The sequence below is a fragment of the Lissotriton helveticus genome, chromosome 8 (assembly GCF_964261635.1).
Source record: "Lissotriton helveticus chromosome 8, aLisHel1.1, whole genome shotgun sequence".
In the NCBI taxonomy this organism is placed as follows: Eukaryota; Metazoa; Chordata; class Amphibia; order Caudata; family Salamandridae; genus Lissotriton; species Lissotriton helveticus.
Window position 1 is genome coordinate 423,233,455 of NC_136069.1, and position 25,005 is coordinate 423,258,459.

At 45.0% G+C, this 25,005-nt stretch overlaps 1 protein-coding gene across 1 annotated transcript in view; it reads right to left on the reverse strand.

Moving 5' to 3' along the window:
• VWA8 (von Willebrand factor A domain containing 8) overlaps positions 1-25,005 on the reverse strand; it is a 1,418,144-nt gene that overhangs the window by 1,107,575 nt on the left and 285,564 nt on the right. Inside the window, exons 6-7 of the mRNA XM_078657276.1 lie at positions 9,169-9,333; positions 4,688-4,737 (exon numbers count right to left, since the gene is read on the reverse strand). Coding sequence (XP_078513402.1) covers positions 4,688-4,737; positions 9,169-9,333 — 215 coding nt within the window. The remainder of the gene's footprint in view (positions 1-4,687; positions 4,738-9,168; positions 9,334-25,005) is intronic.

Consider the following 25,005-nt stretch of genomic DNA (forward strand, 5'->3'; position numbering starts at 1 on the left):
TCTTATACCCTCATTTTTCAATTCTTCTTTGGCCCTCACAATCATCTGCTTTACACATTCTGAGTAAAAAAGGACATTTGTCATCTCTTTTCCTTCCAAATTTGTTGTGAAACCTATTTGCCCTATATCACCGGATGTAATCTTGCCTAGGCTAGGACATTTAACGAGTACTTGTCATAGGTGCAAGCGATTCAGGGGCTTTAACCTCCTCTGACGTTTCCTCCTATCCTTCTCCCTCATGGTTCCATAAATACCCACAGACAATCCCTTTTATTATACGTTCCTTTGCTCCTCTTATCACTGGGAGCTCTGGCTAACATTAAGCCTTTACTTTTCCCGAGTTGATCTAAGGTTGACTAGTTCTTTTATTTATATAAGGCAACTTTCCCTTCACCCTGCTTCCCTCTTTTTTGAATCCTACTGTTTCCTTTCTTCTCTCTTCTACACATCTTTAGGGTTGCATACTTCCAAACAATACTTCATTCGCCTCTTAACCTATTACTCCTATTCTATTTAAAGTCCCACTCACCCTCTTTTTAATTCCCATTTCGTTCTTCTGTCATCTCACTGGCTCTGGGGCCACACAGTGCCCTTTCTTCCAACATCGTTTTAGCCCTCCTTTATTTTTCAGCATCTTCTGTATTTAACAGACTGTGCATGTTCTATCTCATCGGTGTATGGTGACGAATATACCTCCTGGTCTCTTTTCTCTGTTACTGGTCGTACGAGAGTGGGCATACAATTATTCATCTGTTTTAGCTCCTCTGTGATCCTCTGTAGTTGGGATTTATGGAATTTCTCCTGATCATTATTCTCAACTAATACTTCTAATATTGTCTGAAGGGTTTTTTGCATTAGAAACATCACCTCTAACAACAACAAGGCCGAAGTTGCTGTCATATCTAGGGCCAGGGAAGACAATGAGGTATCAGGGGGATACAGCCTTGCTGAGGGATACCCTTTCCTGCCTCTACTAATGAGTCATTTCCCCCACTACCCGTTCCGTCCCTCCCTTGCCTAATACCGGATTGTTGCAGGACCTCACTGTCCTCTGTGGTGCTATTAATTCCACCGGGGTAGAGACAGGGTGACGACAATAACCTTGGTTCAGGCAAAAGCATCCACCCAACATTTTTACCCCCTCCATTCCCCAAAGCTTGCTCCAAGTCTGATAGTGTTTAAAAAATAATAGAGTCACTCATTGCGTGGTTCTGGCCCCTTTCCAGTCATCGCTTTGAATACTTCCCAGCAATAAAGGGTGCTTACGTGCGTCTGGTTTCCTTTTAAAATATTTCCCCACAAATTCTTTTGTAGATTGTCTTTTATAGATTGTCCCAAAGGTGTTCCACCCACTTCTTCTGTGGGGTGTACCGGAGTACCTGACATCCTGGAAGTCAAATTCTCTTCAAGGGGGTCAATAATAATGTTCTCCGCTAACTTACTATGCTGGTCCTCTTTATGGGTGCACTTTAAAAAAAAAAGTCTTTCTGACCCCTCTTTCGGCAGAATTTCCCTCTACAGCTCTGGATCGGTCTGCCTGGTGATAGGCAGGAATCCGGTAATTCACAAAAAGACTAACCTCCCACTCCGCCTTGGTGCTACAGCCCCCTCCGCTGGCCTATATAATTTGTTGACCGTTGGGTCAAGTTCCGGTGTCTCTATTTCTAGGTACCAATCAGTTGCTGTCCCTGCACTCACTTTGCCACCTGAACTAAATTACCGTTCTGCCATACACCTTGACGCCCCTGGCACCCCAGAGTGGTTGGGCGCGGAAGTGCGTAGTGGTGGGGGGATTTGAGGCAGCATAAAACTTGATTGTGGTGATAAGAGGCACTAGTCCTGACTGCAGTAATATCTATACCAAAAATCCTTACTTGCTTCCAGGCTATTCGAGGAGTTTGATATCCGCCAGCCACTACTACACTGAAGCCCACTTCAGTGACTCCATATCAGCTCCATCCATTCCGCTTGCCAAACAATCCTACAGACAGGCACTACCTCCTCTGTCTGAGCCAGCCAGTTGCGATCCGAGTTTGTTAAAGTGCACTTGTTTGATTATACTTCCAACGTGCACAGAGCAGGATGTCGTATGTGTCTTACTCTGGCGCGAGGAGGACTGAGGAAAGGGCAAAGTAGGTGTCTGAGGGATGCATAAGCTGCACTAAACTAATGCTAGCCGCCTCCGAGCAAAGCTCGGCACCACAGCCTTGTGCTTTCCTGAATTTCCCCACTTCTCTCGCCTTTAGGCACACCTCCTTACTTAGTTGTGTGGGCTACCATGCCCACCTGGACTCCCGACGCTTCTTTAATGGTCCCCAGTGGTGTCCACAACTTCGGCCCCCCCCCCCCCATGGGGGAAGCAGCCGTCCTTTAGTAGTTACACCTCTGCGGCAAGTACCGCAGTAAAGGGACTGAGTGAGGCAACCGGAAGAAACCCTTGTCGCTCACCTAAAGCACCGTCCGCACCCGAGGATCGGCAGAGCAGGCGTGGATAAAGTGGGCTTGTGGGTGGAGGATGACGACAGTAGTCTAATTCAACACAGACCGCAACCAGCATGGTCTGCGATCTGCCGCTAACATCACCTCATGTTAAGAAAATCTTAATCACCACTTACACTCCATCCTCTCCTTCTCAGTGTGTCTGTTAATGTAAATATGCATGAATGAGACTTTTGTCTAGATTGTCCTTTCTAAGTTAAACAACTGTCCCCCACAAATTCTGTAACCCCCTCCTTATGATCCCTTCCCAACAGACAAGTGCTTCTGTCACATGGCAATGTTGGCTGCAATAGAATTTTGTGGTAAAATGCTTCTGTTGTTGCAATAAATTAAAATTTAAAAAACCATGACCACAGACATCCTTTATAAATAAATAAAATAAAATTGATCACATAAATGAGAAAAATCTGAGAATCATTTCAGTAAGAAGAGAAAAAAGAGTTACCGAAAGATGGATTGCATCGGAGCCCTGGTATAAGATCACACTTAAGAAACAGGTCTGAGGGCACCCATAACATAATACTGCGCAAACCAAAGTAACAAAGGTCATGGTCTCTCTCATATGAGAACGCATGTGGCCTTGGGCTAGTTCAAGGCACAGAAGAGCGTAAGCTTGCGAACTCGTTTTATAGCTTTAATACAGACAATAAAAGCACTATGAAGACTTTGAGAGACCGTTTGCACTTTATAAATAATCGCAATCATTCTAAAAAATCTAATAAATAATTAAACAGATCTTTTTGACGCTTCTGACTACTTGAGTATCGAGCATAAGGCTTAGGAAATGTTAGCAATGGAATAACTAACTTGTGGCAGCCAGGTGTTCATAAAAAATGCCGATTTCAATGTCACCTCTTCCTGTTATTACGCCGAAGTATGAACTTGTTCACCCAATACCAGGAAACAAGGGTGAGGCAGTGAGACAGGCTACTTTTATCAAACGGATAAGATATTACAGTAGCAATGTTGTTCTCCACAAGAGAAACTGTTGGCTCAGATATAGGGAGTGTGTGGCTGGTTGAGGAGGACATGGGGTGTAGCTACCAGCTCCATGCAAGGATATTACTAGACTGTAAATATACCTCAGTGTGCTGAAGTTTAGGTTGGAGGCTTCTGGACAGTCCATACAGGCACTTCTTTGGGGGGTGCATACAGAAGGTGGCAACCTCTGTTGTCAGTTATGCAGCTGATGTTTGTGGGGCATCAGTACTAATTAATTTGATGACATCCTGATTATTGGACAGTTTCATAAGTCGCGGAGCAACTATCTCACTGTGATCTACTGAAAGCAGCCTTAAAAATGGTCTTGTTCCCTAAGCAAAGTGAGGCATAAGTCCATGTCATCCGTCTTGACTAAAGGATTTGATTGCCCCCCTTCCTTTTTTTTAAACTTATTTTTATTGGCATTTAATAGAAAAGCACAACATATAAACTGCCATCATACACATCAATTTGTTGGTGATTCTTGGCCTCCTGACGACAGCTCCAGTGTGTTCCCACCTATCGCCGATTCGCAGCACCGTGATTAAATAATGTGGTGTGTAGGCTTCAGTCTCCCCACGCGTTTACGGTTCCCACAAGTGTACGAGTTGAATTGTATTACCACTTGACCGTCCGGTCAATAATGTGGGTGGGTTCTACTCCGCCAGTGGAGCAGCCTGTCACTCACATGAGAGTCTGATATGTGAATGTGTCATGACGTAGCCAGTTGAATGCCCTAAACTAGACTATAACCTTACCTAGATGATGGAGACTGAGCACTAGATGGGTTCTGTCTGGGTTCCACCCCTTGTTTCAGGCTTCCATGTGGCTTAGACAGGTGGATCTCCCTACTCAGAAAAGAGCTGCAGTAATATGGGAATGCCTCAGACTGAGAGCTTGATTCTAGCTGGGTCACAGTTCCAAGAAGGCAGCAGAGCCCTCGCAGGGTGATGCCCGTTACCTCAGGCCTCCCAAAGATCATGGAAGGAGGATTCTACAGACAGAAGAGCTACATTCATACCGAAGTGACTCCTGAATACAAAGAAAAGAAAATATTACCTGCATCAGCACACACTACTTAGCTTGAGCCTAGTAAGCATTTCCATGGTTTAGAGTGAAAGAAGTATTTAATTATTCACAAAAAGAAGTAATGGAATACCTATACATGGGATATAATGAGGCAATCCTTTTCTAAGTTAACATTTACCTTTCTGCAGAAACATTTGATCCAATTGAGTACAGTAGAGTCAGTTGGTCCTAAAAAAAGAGAAGAAAATATCACCCATAAGTACCAGACCATTGATTTATTACTAGTTCTACTATCATGGTTAATACTGAAGAAAGCAGAGGACAAATCAATTCACAGCGGTAATAATCAACAACCCTAATCTTAATTTAGTGGGTGACTCCTTACTCAAGCACAGAGCTGCAAAGGAAGAGACACCACCAGAAAGAACAGTGATGAAAGCAGCCAGAGCTCTGACAGAGTCCGCCTGCCCCTTCCACTCGAACACGGCTCACCCACCTCTGGCTACAGTACTGGTTGATACAAATGAATAACCACTGAGGGGCGGGGTAACAAAGGCTGCTGCTCAAGAATGGCCTTGGAAGACCTTTAAACCCGAAGCACTGTCCTAGTGCCCACACTAAACTGTATATGTGGAGGTCAGTCTTTATCTGGCAAAGCGTCTGTGGGCTGTGAAGGAAAAGGCGACATTGAAATCAAAAGCAGGGTGCAACTAAATTATGGGTTAGGATGTGAATGAGGTAACAAGAGGAGGAAGAGCACAGAGCAATATACATTACACATACGATTTTGCATACAAACTGGATTTTTTATAATATATTTTGCTGAATGTTCACATGGTACATAACCTAGCGATCCCTCCAGTTGTATTCCAAACTCAACTACCTTATGTAAGAAGAAAACCCACAGTCATGTCATATTTAACAAAGTAGTGCGACAAGTGAAACACCCAGTACCACATATATCCATCTCATTCCACTGGGACACCCTCCATATAAACAAGTTGTTCACATGACCATAAAAACTAGTCACAAATAAGATATGGTGAACATGTGACCTGGCTCCCCCACCCACATGGTGCTACCTAAATTCCCAGAAGCCACTTCACAGCCTTAGTACAATACAGAACCTAAGCATACCTTGGTGTATCTGTGCTAGAGACTTCATGCACATTTGGTTTGTTGCATGCATTGCGTAGTGATCTGCCTAAGCATGCTGGCTCTTTAGGGTAACCTGCTCTTACTTCTTCATTTAGCCACTTTTACAAAGCAATTGTTATCGTATTTTGGTCAGATGAAAGAGCAGCAGAAAGAGTATGTTGTATAAAGGTAAACGTTCCAGTGCGATAGGTGTAAGGAAGGACCCAATCCCATTAATGTCCATCACACATATGCAACATTTGTTGAGGGAGTCAGTCAAGGGGAGAGGGAGTGCAGAATATTTGCGTGATTACAACAAGGTATATGCAAAGGTGAAAGTCCGGCTGAATCTCTTGCCATACATTTTCTGTAGAATCATCATGTTATTTTGCATCAAGTTATTCCTCGAATAGCCAACCTTGGCGAAACACTCGAAAATATCGGAGCAAGCTACAAGAGACTGCATTTCCCAAAATGCCAGGGGCGAACCTTGCCTGAGAGGTCAGCGATGTGCTCCCACATCCTGTTGTCTATTTAAAGTACTCCAGTGAGTCATTGAGCTGACGAGCTCGTGGATGAAGCACCTGCGCACCAGTGAGAGGTACCAGACCTGATATAATGTTTGGCAGCCTACTCAGCAAACCTCAAAATACAAGACTGTATTCTCTACTGATGACAGTTGGTTAATAAACCAGAAACACGTGTCTAGAGATCAGCACTATCTGTGCCAACCTTGGCGAAATACTCGAAAATATCGAAGTGAGCTACAAGAGACTGCATTTCCCAGAATGCCTGGGGTGAACCTTGCCTGAGAGGTCAGTGGTGTGCTCCCACATCTTGTTGTCTATTTAATGTACTCCAGTGAGTCATTGAGCTGACGAGCTCGTGGATGAAGTACCTGCGCACCAGTGAGAGGTACCAGACTTGATATAATGTTTGGCAGCCTACTCAGCAAACCTCAAAATACAAGACTGTATTCTCTAATGACGACGGTTGGTTAATAAACCAGAAACACGTGTCTAGAGATCAGCACTATCTGTGCCAACCATGGCGAAACACTTGAAAATATCGGAGCGAGCTACAAGAGACTGCATTTCGCAGAATGCCAGGGGTGAACCTTGCCTGTGATGTCAGCGGTGTGCTCCCACATACTGTTGTCTAGCCTTTGCATTACTTAAGAAACAGCCAGATCTTAGGCTGTGATTGAACAATGTGCCATTGTCGAACCCCAGATGCCTCTGTCTTTCCAACAGAGTATTTGCCCATGCAGGTCTGGTTTCTATCCTTGGTGTACAATGAGAACTTTATTATTCAGGTGGATGGTTCCTTTCATATGCTGAAGAAGGGTGGGGTCTGTCTTCTGGACCTTTGAAGTGGTAGATCACAGAACCCTCCGTTCTATCCAGGCAACCCACAAAGGGATGTTGGGTAAACCCTGGATTTGCTCACCTGTGTTTCTTGTACATATGCAGTATATTAGAGTGGAAGCACCAGGACTGACCAGAGTCCAGAGCTGTTTTGGGGTGAATATGGATTGATGCTAATACTCCACCTTATTTAGCACCTATATGGAACTGCTGGGAGATCTACTTAACAACTTGAATGTCACTCTACACCATTACACTGAAAACACCTAACTCTCTTTTTAGGATAAGGAAAAAGAGTGAAATTCCCTACCTGGAGAGGGCTTTCGTGCTATTCAGTGTTGAATTACCATCACTTCCTCAAACTTTATCTAGTAAAGACTTTGTGTCTGTTAATGCCTTTATCCTCACTATCAACCGCACACTACTCCTGCCCTCTCCCTCATGTGATCTAAACACCTAAACCACTGGCTCTACCACAGTGAAGGCTCTGGGTTTCACACAAGACTACGCCAATTTGTTTGAGGCTCACATCAGCAAAGGGGTGCCAGTCTGCTCCTTCCATCTTAGAAGGTTCAAACACTTTCTGACTGCCTCTGTCTTCCATTCCAAGACTCAATCCTTTGTAATCTCTCATCTCCAGTCTGTCTTCTTTCTTTAAAGAATGCTGTCCACTCCACTATGCCACTCTATCAGTCAGGGCTCAAGTCATTTGACAATATCAGTCCATTCTCTTTCAGATCCATTGCAGCTACATCTCCTTCAAAATCTGCTGCCTTTCTTTTAAAGAATGAATCAATGCCTATTCTGAATGTCTGACAGAGAAACTGAAGATATTTGGTGGCTCAACAGGGCCAGAAGCCAGCACCTATCTTACTTCCAAAACGTAGTCCACTCAGGCCTCCTCTTCCCAGTATCTTGATTCTGGAACTCTTTACCTTTAGAGATTCAGCTTCGCCTACCCTATCCCAGTTTCAGAAAAAAGTATAACTCATTTCTTCCAGCTAATCTTTCTTACTTTTTGCGAATTAGAGTTAAGCTCGCCAGTACTCTGTGTGTCCATCTTTTTTCTGTATTTTCTTTTACTTACATTGTATTTTTCCTTTATGATATTCACTTTCTCTTTTAACATTCGTATTTATGGTATTTTGTAGCCATGCTGTTTAGCTACTCCTAATTTTTGTTGTAACATATACAGTGTTACACTCTGGTCATGGGTTATGGATATTCTTAAGAACCCTTAAAATAAAAATGGAAAGATGGATTTATCTTGGGCAGAATGAAGATTGCCTTCAAGTTCAAATTTATTGGTGGCAAGACTGAAAAAGCTCTGCCACCGCTCCCAAAATAGATTTATGGCAACACTGAACTAGAAAAGCAGTGTTCTCTCTGGGCAATGGTCTACTAGCTTTGGTTGCAAAATAATGTGCCCTCATCCATAGATGGCTTCTATGATTGATTCATACACACTGGAATTATACTGTGCCACTAGTGTCCAGTGAAGGGATTTCAGTGTTTGAACGATGTGGTCCCAGAGGCAGAGACTCAGAAGCATGCAGGCAGCTACATTCTTGAATCCAGCAATCAATTTTGGGAAGGCTCAGTCCAGTATGTTGGCAAAAATGAACAGTGCACCAAGTGTGCACCATTGGTGTGTGTCATTTATCACATACATTGCCTGCTGAGCTTTTTCAATGACCACTTGGACCATCTAGAGCCTATCACTCGGACTTTTGTTGGAGTGAAATGTACAACTTCTATCCAGGGCAACAGGAAAACATTCACTGCTTTTAAAGTAATTCCGGCACCCCTGGATTGGGGGCCCTATGTGGAGCCTCAACAAACCAGGGTGCAGCAGCCAACAACTTCCATTAAATGTTAATGCCCAGTTTAGTCCAAGAATAGGCTAGAGCTGAAGATCTGACCTCTGTTCTGGGGCGATCGCTCTATAACCTTTGAAGGACATGGACAACCTGGCCGGAAAAGGCATGCCTCAAGGTACACCAGCCATGGTTCATTTATGAAATGGGCCAAATAAATATTCCACTCAGGCTAGAACAGCATCCTTTCTCGCGTCAGTTTCTCTTAAACGTCACTCAATAAAAATAACTGTTAATCCATAGCAGACGAGTTTAAAAAGCCATGCAAAAGTTCTCACCTTAAAAGGAAGGTAATAAACATCTCTGGCCTGAAACCTGGAGCGCAGGGGCGGGTCGAGCGGGTTTCCCGTGTACTTGGGCACTGGCAGCCCCAGGGCTATAACTCGGAAATGCTCGCTCACTCGGACGATTTTCCAGGCGTCCAGCTCATGTTTGGTGTGTTCCTGCAGAAATCAAAACGCAACAATGAGAAGGTGAGAATGTGAGAAAGAAACAAAGACAGCTGTGGTCTGGGTGAGGCGCCTGCTGTTTGCAGCACTTCCATTTTATTGGGAAGAAAAGAAATGAATACAAGTTTCACAGACCACAGAATCCTCAGATAGAAATCTATTTAATAAAGGTAATAATTCGCAGCAAAATATAGCATTCCTTAGTTAAAAGTTCAAATGAAACGAACTCAGCAACTTGGCATATTCTAACTGTGGAACCTGATTCAAAACATGCCATTTCTAGTCTTAAGATTAGTCTAAAAACTCTCGACAATGAGGTAGGGTGTACCACAACCTGAAAAGCAATAGAAACAAGCATTGGCATAGCCAATAGACCTTGTACTGGTAAGCTGCGCCGTCGATATTTTTTTTTAATTATTTCAATTAGAGGCATATGCTAAAAAATAGAAATAAAAAACAAAACATGTTGCTTCCTAAACGCAGAGGCATAAGTATGCTATAAAAATGTTAGTTAAAAAATTGACCACTGCATATAATTTTAATAGAACAGTACAGGTGCTTCTCAGCAGTTAGGTGCATATAAAATAGGCATAACAACATGTTTTGTTTTAATGAACATCACAGAAAAAATATATTCTTATTGGCTCAAAGAAAAAGTACACTGACTTGAAATTATTGTAACCTGAAGACACAAGGATAACCAAAGACCAATCCTGCTCTGGTGGGCAGAGGCAAAATGTGAAGGGCTACTGAACAAACCATTGGAGAGCTGACAGAAGCTCCTTTTGCGTACGTATCCAATTATTTTCTATGTATCACTTTTTACGATTACATCAGGTTGGCAACAAAAGCTTAGGCTGTCTCTAGAGCAGACCCAAAAACAAAGAGTACCAGATAAATAGGAATCTTCTTCCTCCTGCACTCCTTCGGTTTTGTTCTGCCACTCTCTACTGACCACGCTGTTCTACGGTCTTCTACGTTTTGTCAGAGACACTTGGGACTTGTCAAATTCTGTCATTCTCTGTGGAGAAATCAGGGCTTGGCGATGATTCCAGGTTATCACTGGATCTCCATGTCATCTCTGTTTCAACTAGAGCTGTTAACAGCAAAGCTTGTTCCGGATAATCCATTTATAATTTGCTTTCACACAAAAAATCACTAGAGACGAAAAATACTACTAGTCTGGGTCTAAGATGTCTTACACATCTATGGCTGGATTACACGGTTTGCACCAGTAACCAAAACATTTAGTGGCAAAAGCAACATCTGCATTAACTAAGTGCAAAAAGCACTGCCAAAACCAATACGTCTAGGTTGTATTTTTAGTTGAAAGTCAGACCTATTTGCTTTGCCAGAGCCACTGATTTGTAGCAGAGGAGCAGGGAAGCTGCCGAGCACACAGAATCTCATCAATGGTCTGATGCCAGAAGCCACTGAATGCTGTGGTACTGGGTGCTAGAGACACAACTCCAGGTACCACCGTTGGTATCCCTAGCAATTATTTTGTAGAGTAAATAACAAAAACAGGGTTTGTTGTTTATTTCTTATGAATGCCGGATATTATAGAAATCGATATGACAGAAAATGTGATGACTAAGTGTACTTTTCGGATGTAAAACAGATTTTCATGAACTGAAATCTAGCCACTTCCAATGGAGCAGGATTATACACTCAACAGCCAGTAGAATGAGGTGAGAGATCTAGATTGCTTTGGGCCAAGATGCAATTGGTGCAGTCTCAAGGCAATGGCTGAGGGGATTGACCCAAGTAGGCCAATGGTTGAATGGGTCTGACACTAAGCCTACTATTTTTATATTGTGAGCAATGTCTGCAGACTCAACTGTTCATATGAACCTAAAAAATACATTTCCACTGATTAACTAGAGCAAAGGTAAACTTCACAGACTAATCAGCATTAGAAATACATCTTGCACAGACCAGTCAGAGCAAGTTTGTATTCAGAATGGTTTGTCAATACAGAGGTTACTTTGCGTTAATTAATCAGGGTAAATACCAGAAAAATATTCTTGAATCCTGGTGTAAAATTGAAAAGTCACAGATGCAATCTAGCTATTCTAGCCCCTAGTAAAAAAAACTGCACTGGATTAAAACTCCATGTACAAATTGCTTAAATCAAGTTCGTTAGCCAGCAGACATGACCATATTAGCTACACATTGGTGGTCTTTTACTGAATGGGGCATGCATTTAAAGTCTTCTGTTCACTACAAATCACCGTTATCACCTTCCACCTTGTTTTTTGGCTAACGGAGTTTTCAAGCTACAGCTCCACTGCTGATGGAGATCCCTTCTAAGAATGTTTTTGGGTGTCCCTATTCCCTGGAATGGGGGTTATAATTTTCAGTACAGGTAGCTCTTCTAGGTAACGCATTACCACTGCCACTGTACGGTATTGATGAAAACCTGCCATTCACAAGAGCACTTAAATGCAGGCTCTTCCCTAACTGACATATTGGAGGGTCACTGTCCCACTATTGGTTCCAGGACTAAAGCTGCTAGAGACAACCTGTCGAGGCCCGAGCCTTCAAGTCTCCATTGTTGCCTCGTCTGGGGGGATGGGGAGGATGGTTTCTGAGCCCATTCACCTGAGTTGGGGCACCAGACAAGGGTGTCCTCTTTCCCCGTTTCTGTTTGCCCTTTCTGTGGAGCCCCTGGCAGTGGCCTTGCAACGCATGGTGGGCCCATGGGGGATAACACTGGGGGCGACAAATCACGTGGTCTCCCTCTATGCTGACGATGCCCTTGTATAGCTGTGGTGTCCAGCTGACTATGCACCCATTTTATTCAATGCCATGCATGAATTCGGAGAGCTCTGCAGACTCCGCATCAACCCAGGAAAATCAAAATTATTCCCACTAGGCAGACTGATCAAGGTGATACCGGGAGGGGGCTTCGTGAGGTGGGGATCCCCTGAGTGTCTGGTGTTGTGCGGTACTTAGGTGCCCGTTTGATGCACACAGTTCCAACTGATATGGCTCTAAACATAGGAAGGGTGGTGGCGGGGCTCCGAGCATCTGCCCGTTTTTGGAGGCCTTTACAGCTTTCCCTCATGGGCAGGATAGTCCTGGTCAAAATGACCATCTTGCCGCAATGTCTTTAACCATTTCAGTATTTACAACAAGGGGTGGTGATGGACAGAGTCTCTGAATTAAGCAGAGTACTCTCACCCAGTCAAGAGATCAGGGCTAGATCCAACACCATTTTTTAGCTCATTGCACCATCCCAGTTTCAGAACCTGGCTGTATGCAAATTAGTCTGTCCCTGGCCCAGTGCATCATGGGAACAGGGCAGACCAGACTACAAAAGCCAATTCTTACACTGGGAAGGAAACAAGCTTCTGGGGACCGGTTTCTGGCATTACAGCCGTCTTCGGCCCGGCTTGCTTGAATCCTGATGGTGCAATGAGCAAGGGACTCACATCTGAGTATACCCTTCCACGCTTAGGGTGGACAACATTATTTACAACAAGGGGTGGTGATGGACAGAGTCTCTGAATTAAGCAGAGTACTCTCACCCAGTCAAGAGATCAGGGCTAGATCCAACACCATTTTTTAGCTCATTGCACCATCCCAGTTTCAGAACCTGGCTGTATGCAAATTAGTCTGTCCCTGGCCCAGTGCATCATGGGAACAGGGCAGACCAGACTACAAAAGCCAATTCTTACACTGGGAAGGAAACAAGCTTCCGGGGACCGGTTTCTGGCATTACAGCCGTCTTCGGCCCGGCTTGCTTGAATCCTGATGGTGCAATGAGCAAGGGACTCACATCTGAGTATACCCTTCCACGCTTAGGGTGGACAACATTATTTACAACAAGGGGTGGTGATGGACAGAGTCTCTGAATTAAGCAGAGTACTCTCACCCAGTCAAGAGATCAGGGCTAGATCCAACACCATTTTTTAGCTCATTGCACCATCCCAGTTTCAGAACCTGGCTGTATGCAAATTAGTCTGTCCCTGGCCCAGTGCATCATGGGAACAGGGCAGACCAGACTACAAAAGCCAATTCTTACACTGGGAAGGAAACAAGCTTCCGGGGACCGGTTTCTGGCATTACAGCCGTCTTCGGCCCGGCTTGCTTGAATCCTGATGGTGCAATGAGCAAGGGACTCACATCTGAGTATACCCTTCCACGCTTAGGGTGGACAACATTATTTACAACAAGGGGTGGTGATGGACAGAGTCTCTGAATTAAGCAGAGTACTCTCACCCAGTCAAGAGATCAGGGCTAGATCCAACACCATTTTTTAGCTCATTGCACCATCCCAGTTTCAGAACCTGGCTGTATGCAAATTAGTCTGTCCCTGGCCCAGTGCATCATGGGAACAGGGCAGACCAGACTACAAAAGCCAATTCTTACACTGGGAAGGAAACAAGCTTCCGGGGACCGGTTTCTGGCATTACAGCCGTCTTCGGCCCGGCTTGCTTGAATCCTGATGGTGCAATGAGCAAGGGACTCACATCTGAGTATACCCTTCCACGCTTAGGGTGGACAACATTATTTACAACAAGGGGTGGTGATGGACAGAGTCTCTGAATTAAGCAGAGTACTCTCACCCAGTCAAGAGATCAGGGCTAGATCCAACACCATTTTTTAGCTCATTGCACCATCCCAGTTTCAGAACCTGGCTGTATGCAAATTAGTCTGTCCCTGGCCCAGTGCATCATGGGAACAGGGCAGACCAGACTACAAAAGCCAATTCTTACACTGGGAAAGAAACAAGCTTCCGGGGACCGGTTTCTGGCATTACAGCCGTCTTCGGCCCGGCTTGCTTGAATCCTGATGGTGCAATGAGCAAGGGACTCACATCTGAGTATACCCTTCCACGCTTAGGGTGGACAACATTATTTACAACAAGGGGTGGTGATGGACAGAGTCTCTGAATTAAGCAGAGTACTCTCACCCAGTCAAGAGATCAGGGCTAGATCCAACACCATTTTTTAGCTCATTGCACCATCCCAGTTTCAGAACCTGGCTGTATGCAAATTAGTCTGTCCCTGGCCCAGTGCATCATGGGAACAGGGCAGACCAGACTACAAAAGCCAATTCTTACACTGGGAAGGAAACAAGCTTCCGGGGACCGGTTTCTGGCATTACAGCCGTCTTCGGCCCGGCTTGCTTGAATCCTGATGGTGCAATGAGCAAGGGACTCACATCTGAGTATACCCTTCCACGCTTAGGGTGGACAACATTATTTACAACAAGGGGTGGTGATGGACAGAGTCTCTGAATTAAGCAGAGTACTCTCACCCAGTCAAGAGATCAGGGCTAGATCCAACACCATTTTTTAGCTCATTGCACCATCCCAGTTTCAGAACCTGGCTGTATGCAAATTAGTCTGTCCCTGGCCCAGTGCATCATGGGAACAGGGCAGACCAGACTACAAAAGCCAATTCTTACACTGGGAAGGAAACAAGCTTCCGGGGACCGGTTTCTGGCATAACAGCCGTCTTCGGCCCGGCTTGCTTGAATCCTGATGGTGCAATGAGCAAGGGACTCACATCTGAGTATACCCTTCCACGCTTAGGGTGGACAACATTATTAACAACATAATTGTTAATTATTTTGTCCACCCTAAGCGTGGAAGGGTATGCTCAGACATGAGTCCCTTGCTCACTGCACCATCAGGATTCAAGCAAGCCGGGCCGAAGAGGCTGAAATGCCAGAAACCGGTCACCGGTAGCTTGTTTCCTTTCCAGTGTAAGAATTGGCTTTGTAGTTTGGTTTGCCCTGTTCCCATCATGCACTGGGACAGGAACAGACTAATTTGCATACAGCCAGGTTCTGAAACTGGGATGATGCAGTGAGCTAAAAAACGGTGTTGGATCTAGCCCTGATCTCTTGACTGGGTGAGAGTTTTCTGCTTAATTCAGAGACTCTGTCCATCACCACCCCTTGTTGTTAATTATTTTGTCCACCCTAAGCGTGGAAGGGTATGCTCAGACATGAGTCCCTTGCTCACTGCACCATCAGGATTCAAGCAAGCCGGGCCGAAGAGGCTGAAATGCCAGAAACCGGTCCCCGGTAGCTTGTTTCCTTTCCAGTGTAAGAATTGGCTTTGTAGTTTGGTTTGCCCTGTTCCCATCATGCACTGGGACAGGAACAGACTAATTTGCATACAGCCAGGTTCTGAAACTGGGATGATGCAGTGAGCTAAAAAACGGTGTTGGATCTAGCCCTGATCTCTTGACTGGGTGAGAGTTTTCTGCTTAATTCAGAGACTCTGTCCATCACCACCCCTTGTTGTTAATTATTTTGTCCACCCTAAGCGTGGAAGGGTATGCTCAGACATGAGTCCCTTGCTCACTGCACCATCAGGATTCAAGCAAGCCGGGCCGAAGAGGCTGAAATGCCAGAAACCGGTCCCCGGTAGCTTGTTTCCTTTCCAGTGTAAGAATTGGCTTTGTAGTTTGGTTTGCCCTGTTCCCATCATGCACTGGGACAGGAACAGACTAATTTGCATACAGCCAGGTTCTGAAACTGGGATGATGCAGTGAGCTAAAAAACGGTGTTGGATCTAGCCCTGATCTCTTGACTGGGTGAGAGTTTTCTGCTTAATTCAGAGACTCTGTCCATCACCACCCCTTGTTGTTAATTATTTTGTCCACCCTAAGCGTGGAAGGGTATGCTCAGACATGAGTCCCTTGCTCACTGCACCATCAGAATTCAAGCAAGCCGGGCCGAAGAGGCTGAAATGCCAGAAACCGGTCCCCGGTAGCTTGTTTCCTTTCCAGTGTAAGAATTGGCTTTGTAGTTTGGTTTGCCCTGTTCCCATCATGCACTGGGACAGGAACAGACTAATTTGCATACAGCCAGGTTCTGAAACTGGGATGATGCAGTGAGCTAAAAAACGGTGTTGGATCTAGCCCTGATCTCTTGACTGGGTGAGAGTTTTCTGCTTAATTCAGAGACTCTGTCCATCACCACCCCTTGTTGTTAATTATTTTTAACCATTTCAGAGCACCTTATATCAGATTCCCAGACATTTCAGCACATTGGATAGTTTTTTAGTGGATCGTCTCTGGGGCCATAAACATCAACGAGTCAAGCTAACTATACTTCAAAGAACATGGAGTCAGGGAGGTCTCGAAGTCCATCATCTGGAATTTTGTTACATGACGGCACCCCTTCTGCGATTCATTTGCTTGAAACAGACGATAATTGGGAGAAACAACTTTTGCAGGGTACCCACTGGGAAAAACCCATACCGGTCCTGTTAATGAAAGGGTCGCAGGTCCCCCCCCATCTTTCCCTACATTATTTGTTAGGTGGCATTCGGAGGGAGTGGTTCGGAGAGTGCTTCATCGCACCCCTATGATACTCCGACCTGGGTGCGACAACTCTTCCTACAAATTGCTGATTAGATGTTGATACAGCGATGGAAGGATGGTGGCTGTGATACACTGGGAGACCAATATCCCAGAGGACAGTTCATCACAAGTGAGGAGGCCATAGCCTTCTTTTCTTTGGGTACGGGGCAATACCTTCAATACATTACAATATTGACTATGGCCCGTACGGTATGGCCGACCTTCCCTGAGGTACCTCCTCAATCGAACACCCTGGTGATGTTACTAGATATGGCCGTTGGGCATAAATTAATTTCCCATATCTACAGGGTGCTCTGTGATGACCTGCCACTTCAACCACTTAGCGTACAGTCCAAATGGGACAAAATACTACTGAGGGAACCCCTCGCAACTAAGGATTGGTTACAATACATGAGGGAGTGCGGACGGTCAGTTACAACACTAGATTCAAACTCCTGCAATATAACTTTATACACCAAGTATACCTCACTCTGCAGATCTAGCATGATATATATCCCGCCAGGTCCGACTGCAGTGTGTGATGTGGGGCCCCAGAGGCGGAATTCATTCATGTAGTATGGTCGTGCCTGTCTCTGTCCTCTTTCTTACAGGCTATAGTACACAATTTGAATAAGGCATAGGGTTGGGCAGTGCCACTAGGGATTTGGCAGTAGTTACTGGGCCTACTTCCTTTTCCACACCCAAAAAACTGAGTAAAAAATGTGTTCTTCGCTTCTTGGCCTGGTGCTGCAAAACGCTGTAAAGCGATGGGCTGCCTATGCCCAATACCACCCACATATCCGCCATGCCAGAGAAATGTCTCTGAGTGGGCGGTTGCGGAAGAGGTAAGCATGAGACACGTACAGCGGGATGACGGACTTGAAGATGACCTGAGAGCTTGGTCTGCTATGTTTTTCGATTTGAGGGAGCCACAGGGTCTGGCCGCCTCTGGAGAAGGGCCCACACGTACTGTACAGCCCCTAGCATAGTTGCAGCACAAAGTGGAAGCACCCGAATGATGAGTTACAACTCGGACTTTCATACAACCCTTTCCTTCTTATGGAATTCTTTTGTGCCAGTGGGGGGTTTAGACACCAGAGTGAAGGAGTGAGTGTTGTTCTGGGTTGCTTTACGGACAGTTACTTGGTTCGTTTCACTACCGTTTCTCAGTTGTGATTATTGCTAGGGGTTTCCTAGAATATTGCTTACCTCTTTATGTGAGGACGGATTCTGTACAGCATTTTTTTTTTTTGCTCACTTGAATCCACTTTGTAGATTTCTGTTGTACATGAGATTTGATACATCTGTTTTGGTTTTCTAATACATGTTGATATTTATGTTTCACAAGACTGAGCAGTGGACGCTGACACAATGTCCTAAACTAATGCCCCTTCATTATACTGTGTACGTGAATTTGCCCAAAATTCAATAAAACTTTATTTTTAAAAAGTGTCCATTATTGGCTTCTCCTTTCATAAGGAAAAATGAAACGGAAGAATGCAATTGAATGGCATTTAATTTTAGGAGTGATTTAAATGGGTCTTTCTGAGAAACTATGATACCAAAATGTATTTTGTAATATGTTGTGCAAGGGTCTTTATAAAGTGAGAAATTATCGTCAAAGTCGTTTCAGATCTGCTGTCCTACTGGACGGCGGGACGCCACACAGGAGAGACCAACACAACTACTGGTCCTCTCTCGCAGGCCGCGATCGTCAGACTCTTGTTACCGGGCACTAAACCCCTGCGGACTCGTCCCCTGCAGGTGTCCGTTACCCGAACGTGCATGATGCGGATACACCGCATGTCCAAAACGCAACCACCGTATTCGCCTTTGCTGCCACTGGTGGGTTTCCCTCGCAGAGAATCATATTACTCCCCGGGCGCGCTTCGAGTTTGGACAGAACTGGAGGTCACGGAGATCGGGTCTCTGTTCGACGACGGGCAGTTGCTGACGTTTGAGCAGCTGATGGACCGTTATGGCATACCCCCTGGACAGTTTTTGCTACATAGGCAATTACTGGATAGCAGCGGTACGCACTGGAACCTAGGGGCCGGCGAACCAGCGACACATCCAGTGATTCATACGATCCTACACATGGGGGTGGGGAGACACTTAGTAACATGGCTCTACAGGGCGGTGCGCTCGTTAATCCTCCCATCCCTCCAGTCTCTACGCCAGAAGTGGGAGACGGAATTCGGCAGAGTGGTCCATGACGGGGAATGGAGGTCAGCCCTGGAATATCCCAAAAAAGTCTCCAGGAACGCAAGGTTCCGCAACATACAATTCAACGTCCTCCACAGGGCCTATCTTACACCGGGCCGCCTCCGACGATTCTTCCCGGACACTCACTTTGAATGTCCCCGATGTCGAACCCCGGGTGCAGACTTCAAGCACATGTTTTGGGATTGCCCCACTCTCCGCCAGTACTGGGACACGATCCACCGAACCTTAGAAGAGGCCACGACCATTGCCACCATGAACACATGGGAGGCATGCGCACTCGGAATTTTCCGCAAACTGAAAACTGAGAAAACACAATACAGATTCCTATCACTAGCAATCCTCTTGGCAAAACGCGGTATCGCCATGCACTGGAGAGCCCCTGCGGGACCGCCGGAGGCAGCATGGGTAGGTGCGGTACTTAAATGGGGTAAGGCGGAGGAGGAGATACTACGGGAGGAGGAGGTACGGGGACATCGCAAACATCCCATATCCCAGGAGTGGGCCCAACTACTATACACCTTCACACAGACGACACGCCCTCAGGAGTCCCCTACTGCCACAGAATCCCAGACACGACCGACGACGCCGGCCCCCATGCCTCCATAAACATATCATGGAGTCTACACACCAGTTGTGAGTGATCACGAGCGCTGGCCCTCCGAAACCCAGACACAATCCACCGACGCTCGCTATAGACCTATACCTCACGACTTGAAAATATACATATTGTGCTTGGACGCAGTGACCTAGAAACCCCCCCCTCCCGTCCTTCCCTCACTCCCACCCCACCCCCAAGTTCATCAGTTCACCCCCATAGTTTCTGGGAAAGAAGGCAAGCTTGAACTAGACAGAATGCTACTAGTACATATTACTAGCTGATTGACTTCACACATAGAGACACCACGATGTCACATGTTACCACGTCGCACACCCACATTCCTGATACCCATAGCGTCACCCCCACAGTACCTGACACGACATGAGCTCATCCCCCTACGGGTGCAGTCGATAGTCTAGCATGTTCAGGATGGTCCCGCTTATGGAGGATGCAGACGTTATGGTGGGAAGCCACGTGATACGTGCCACCGAGGCACACAGATAAGGACAACAGATTGACAATGACCCCGAACTGTGAAATGCCTAACAGGATCCGTAGCTCTAATTGTATCTATATGACTTCAATTTTTTGTAATGCTAGTTTAACCTTGAATGAACACTGTCGTATTAACAATGTAAATGCAACCTAAAACCCAATAAACAAATTCAAACAAAAAAAAAAGTCGTTTCAGATCATTAACATCAAGTCTTCATTACACTACTATAGTTTCACATACATAAAATACTGGCAGTCTTACCAGTTCTAGCATCTCGGCTGGTGCAATTTAAGAGTCACCCATTGAATGATTTAACAATAGGCCTTAAACCTCAACCAGATATCATTAAGCAAAAGGAGATATCCTGAATTGTCTTTTGCTGATGCAAGACTGAGCAAAGAAAAAGGGACTTTGTGGTTTGCTCTAGATGACCACATTAGGTAGTATGATAGCTGTACATGCACAACCAGTTTGTTGTGTAAAGCTGTATTGTTTGTACCGTGCCTCCTGAGAATCACTCACTGAACCCGAGTGATGTGAATAAATCCTAGCTGCATTCCCACATCCATTGGGGTATGTCCCCAGGGCACTGGTGTAGAATCCTAAAATGAGGTTCATAATGGTGAAGATAAAAGTTTCAATAAATACAATACTGTTGCTGGTATTCATATACTGTTGCTTCACAACATGAATTCAATTCCTTTGATGAACAACAAATACTTTTTTCAATATTCAAGATGATTCACACTTCCATCATCCCAATCTATTTCGGCCAGCATGGACATTTGTCAAGGGAATATCTGTAAATAATCATAGTGTACCATTCAGTATACAGGAGGAAGACCATAGAAATCATTATTGCATAATGGCGTCACGTTAAACAACCTAAAAACCGTAAAAGGGTGATGCCCGTGAAACAATAGTCAAACAATGAAAAGAAGTAGACCCAAAGTCTTTAAGGCAAGCCCAAGAGTGATGGCGATATAAAGAGTGCCGCGTTTTTCATGCGGGCTCAAAATAAGGAGTGAACCGAAGTGCATGCCTGGTTTCACGCTCAAAACCTCTAAAACAGTGTGTAAACTTCATATGAATGTAAAGGGTGCCGAGTTTTTCAAGCAAGATACCGCAAGTGTGATTATTTGCCATTTACCACGTCGGGGTTAAAAAAGTAACGCGTTAACATAGTGACTTTAGCATGCGCTTGCAGGATCAGAACTAGTGCTCATACTGTGAATGTGGTTATGTGTCGTTTGCGACATCGAGGTTAAAAAGTAACATGCTATCATAGTGACTTTAGCATGCGCTTGCAGAAAATTTAAATAACAACTTATAAACAAACCAAAATGCAAACTTACTGGTGTAGGAATGATAGTATCCCACTATGTGAGTGTAGTTCGGGCAAATTCTTACGCGGAAACGCGGATGTGAATTTTTTTTATTTTTTAAAAAGACGACGTGACGTGCAGTCGATGTGGGACTAGAGGCAACAATGGACATAAACAAAAGACAGGTGAAACCAAGAAGTAGAGTCAGTCCCATCATGGACATGACAATATTTCAAGACTTCCTGTATTTAGTGATTTGTGTGACTTCATGAATACAATATTATGCTCATGGTTTACAGTATAAACGTAGAAAAAGATTAGAAAAAGAAAAAGTAGAAACACAAAAAATAGTCAAAAGTAGCATATGCATAATGAAAAAATGCATGGGGTATTGTTGGGGTTAGACAGAAGTTTAGGGTTATGTATAGAGGTCAGGGTTAGAGTTAGAGTAGGGCCTGGTGTGAAGGACAATGCATGTGGTAAGGTGATCACTAAAAATGTAGATCCATTGTGGGCACCATGAGTGGAAATAGAATGCCATAGAATTAATCATAGACACTTCCGGGAAACAAAACAAAGCTTGGTGTAGAGTTAGGGTGTATAATTCTGCTGAATGCTGCCGTTCGTATGCTTTGCAAAATGGGCTTTTGAGGCACTCTGGGAGAGAAAAACTTGATGAACATACCAAATGACCCCTCGCTGGTCTTCGTAGATGTCAATCTTGTGATTATATGGTGCTATGTTTTCCTGTGTGCAGGGCACCTTTTTTCTGATAAACTAAACTAATGTCATTTCGAAATATGAACAAAAATAACTGTGCTACTTGTCACATGCCACTGATCTTGTACACAAACGAGTGCCCATAACCCTCGCACTTTGCCCCATTCCTCCACATCCACACATTTCCCCATACTGTATTCCTCATTCTGCAAAAGAACCAACGTACATTTTTGTCTTGTGGTGGTCATTTTTTGGCCGCAGTTTATTTAGGAATACAATGACAACATGCATAAACGCTGTAACTTTTGCTGTCTAGTCTCTCTTGGCCCTTCCGGGTCGTTTTTCTTTGGTAGGTTGGGTTTGGGCTCTCTTTGCGCGGGGGAGGGAGTAGCTTCTGTCCCAGGAGTTAGGCCATGACTCACTACCTTGTCCGATTCTTGTTGTGCCCTGCCATCCAGCAGGGGCTGGGCTGCGAGTGCCGTCTCCGTTTGCTACCCCCCTCTTTGGTAAGCCGCCTCACCCAGCCGTGAGGCATCTGAATGTGAGTGGTCTTACCCGCTGCCCTTAGGCCAGCTCTCCCAGCCGTGAGGCATCCCAAGGTTAGTGGTCCAATTCTGGCGCACCGCCCTCCGGTGTGCCTCCTTACCAACCATTATCCGCGTAGTTCTCTGCTTGCTTGTATCTGCTCTTCAGCACTGCAATATTGCTGTCCCTTAGGTGTGGGTAGGTGGGCAAAAGATTCTTTTATAGGGGCTGCTCCATCCATGAACTAGGAGCTTACCTGGGGGAGCAGGCCTTATATCCCCCCTTTGTCACCCTGCCTAGCTAGGTGTCTTCGCCCATTGGGGGGGGGTTTGTATGTCGCCCGGGCCCTCATTGGCCCGGGGGTGGGGGGGCAGCACCTGTTCGGTGGTCACCGCAGGGGGGGAGGGGGGAGGGGGGGGGGGCGAGGCAAGGTTGTTTTTCACGCCTGGCCCCTCTACGTGCAAAAAAACAGCCGCAAGTTGGATTGTTACGGGAGGGGCACGCCAATCGTTATGGCGCCGGCTCTCTAGCCCCCTTCATGTGCAGCCTCTGCAAAAACGGTCTTGGGGATGCCAGGAAATATGAGGATGTGGAACACAGCTACTGACTCCCCAATCCTGTCATTCTCAGAGAACGTGAGGGAGAGAAGGAAGGAAATAATGTTGTAAATAATGACATCATGTGACTAGATACAATCAAATGGTATAAGGGTAAAAGGTGTAAGCCACTGTATAGGAATGGGACAGGGAATTTGTAGACATACACGTGTACTGGAAACCATGGTAGAAGATTAGTCACGAGAAATCCAAGTCTGAAGCAATCGACTGGTGACAATTAAGAACGTTGAGACATTGTGAGGGGTTGCCCAAATAAGCACCTCAGGATTTAAGGGAAACTGTGGCCCTACTACAATCTGACCAATAATTGATGTAATGTAATGGTTTTTTTTAAGTGTTCGATGAATTCTAAAATTGTGAATGCACTGTTTGGTTTGTTGATGCCAGGTCTGGTGGCTTAGTGGAATAATGCGTCGACCATAGGGGCTTGCATTTGATCTCATGGTCACAGGTTCCAATCCCAGCAGGTCCACTCAGTCACTCAATCTTCTGAGGTCAATAAAATGAGTACCATTGAGTTGGATAACAATAAACATCTGTTATTCAGAGCCAAGAGGCCCTTCTGGGAACGTGCACTTTACAAATGCACATGTTATGTTATTCCTTGTTTTGTTTCCTGGTCTATAAACACAATAAAGTTTTTTTAGAGTGCCTATTGTCTCATTTTATTGGATTCATCATCACTGTTTAGAAGTCTAACATTAAAGGTGGTCCCAGGAGACTGACCTGCAGCCCCAGGAGGCTAATGCACAGTGCAATGTTCTCATTATCATTTCATTTCATAAGGCTTTATTCGGAACAAAAAACAGGTCCATAAAAGCACAGCATAAAAGATTACAATATAAAACAACAACCATAAAAAAAAGAAAGGATAGGATACAGCAGTTAAAAAAAGTTAAAAAAGCATACTTTTCCTAGCATTGATTGATTTGAGAATGAAAGTAGCCGTATAAAAACAAACGTCGGGATGATGTAAATTAAAAAGCAGGCTCATAGAGTCTCGTATTGTCCTTACACCAAACTTAACAAACAAGGGCTTCAGATAAGCAATCCGCAGATATTTGTACAACTGGCAAAGCAAAAGAAAGTGCATAGTGCTTTGAGGGGAGGTATTATCACACACACAAGGACCAACAGGGTGTAATTGCAGAGAGGGGAAGGCCACAAGGTGGTGGACTACTCCAGTTCTCAGTCTAGCCAACACAAACCAATGTGCTTTCCAGGTCATTTGTGATAAATACGGTTGAAAACCCACAAATTCATTTAAATCATGATAAAGAACACAGGAAGAAAGTTCTGCACTGTTTTGATTTCGCCTTATAGAGAGCTGTTGTAAAAAACAGCCCTTAAGTTCAGTTTTAGACAGCTCATTAGCCCCGCATCGGTCCACAATGATATTAATATTAAAGATCTCACGGAAGTTGTCCACAATATACTTTAACCATGGAATCTTTTCATAGTGATCCAAAGAAAGGCAATCAGAGATAATGGCTCTACACAATGAGGTCTCTTCTTTTGTCCAAATAGAGCGCCATAGCATCAGAGGTCTGAGGAGGATCAAGTCGGCAAGATGATAAATACCCAATTCGTTATGCACTAAAACATTTGAGACAGAGCTTGGCAGGCACAGAAGTCTCTTCAAGAAGACATTCTCCTCGGCCTGAAGAGGCCCTGCCATGGCATGGCCCCAGATGCCCGCTCCATACAGGGCAATCGAGGCACAACGAGACTGGAAAATTTTTAACATGTCGTGGACCCGCCTATCTCCCAGTTTTGTAGCCATAGTGAATATTCCATGAGAACTCCTCGCCATCTTAGCCCGGACATTCTT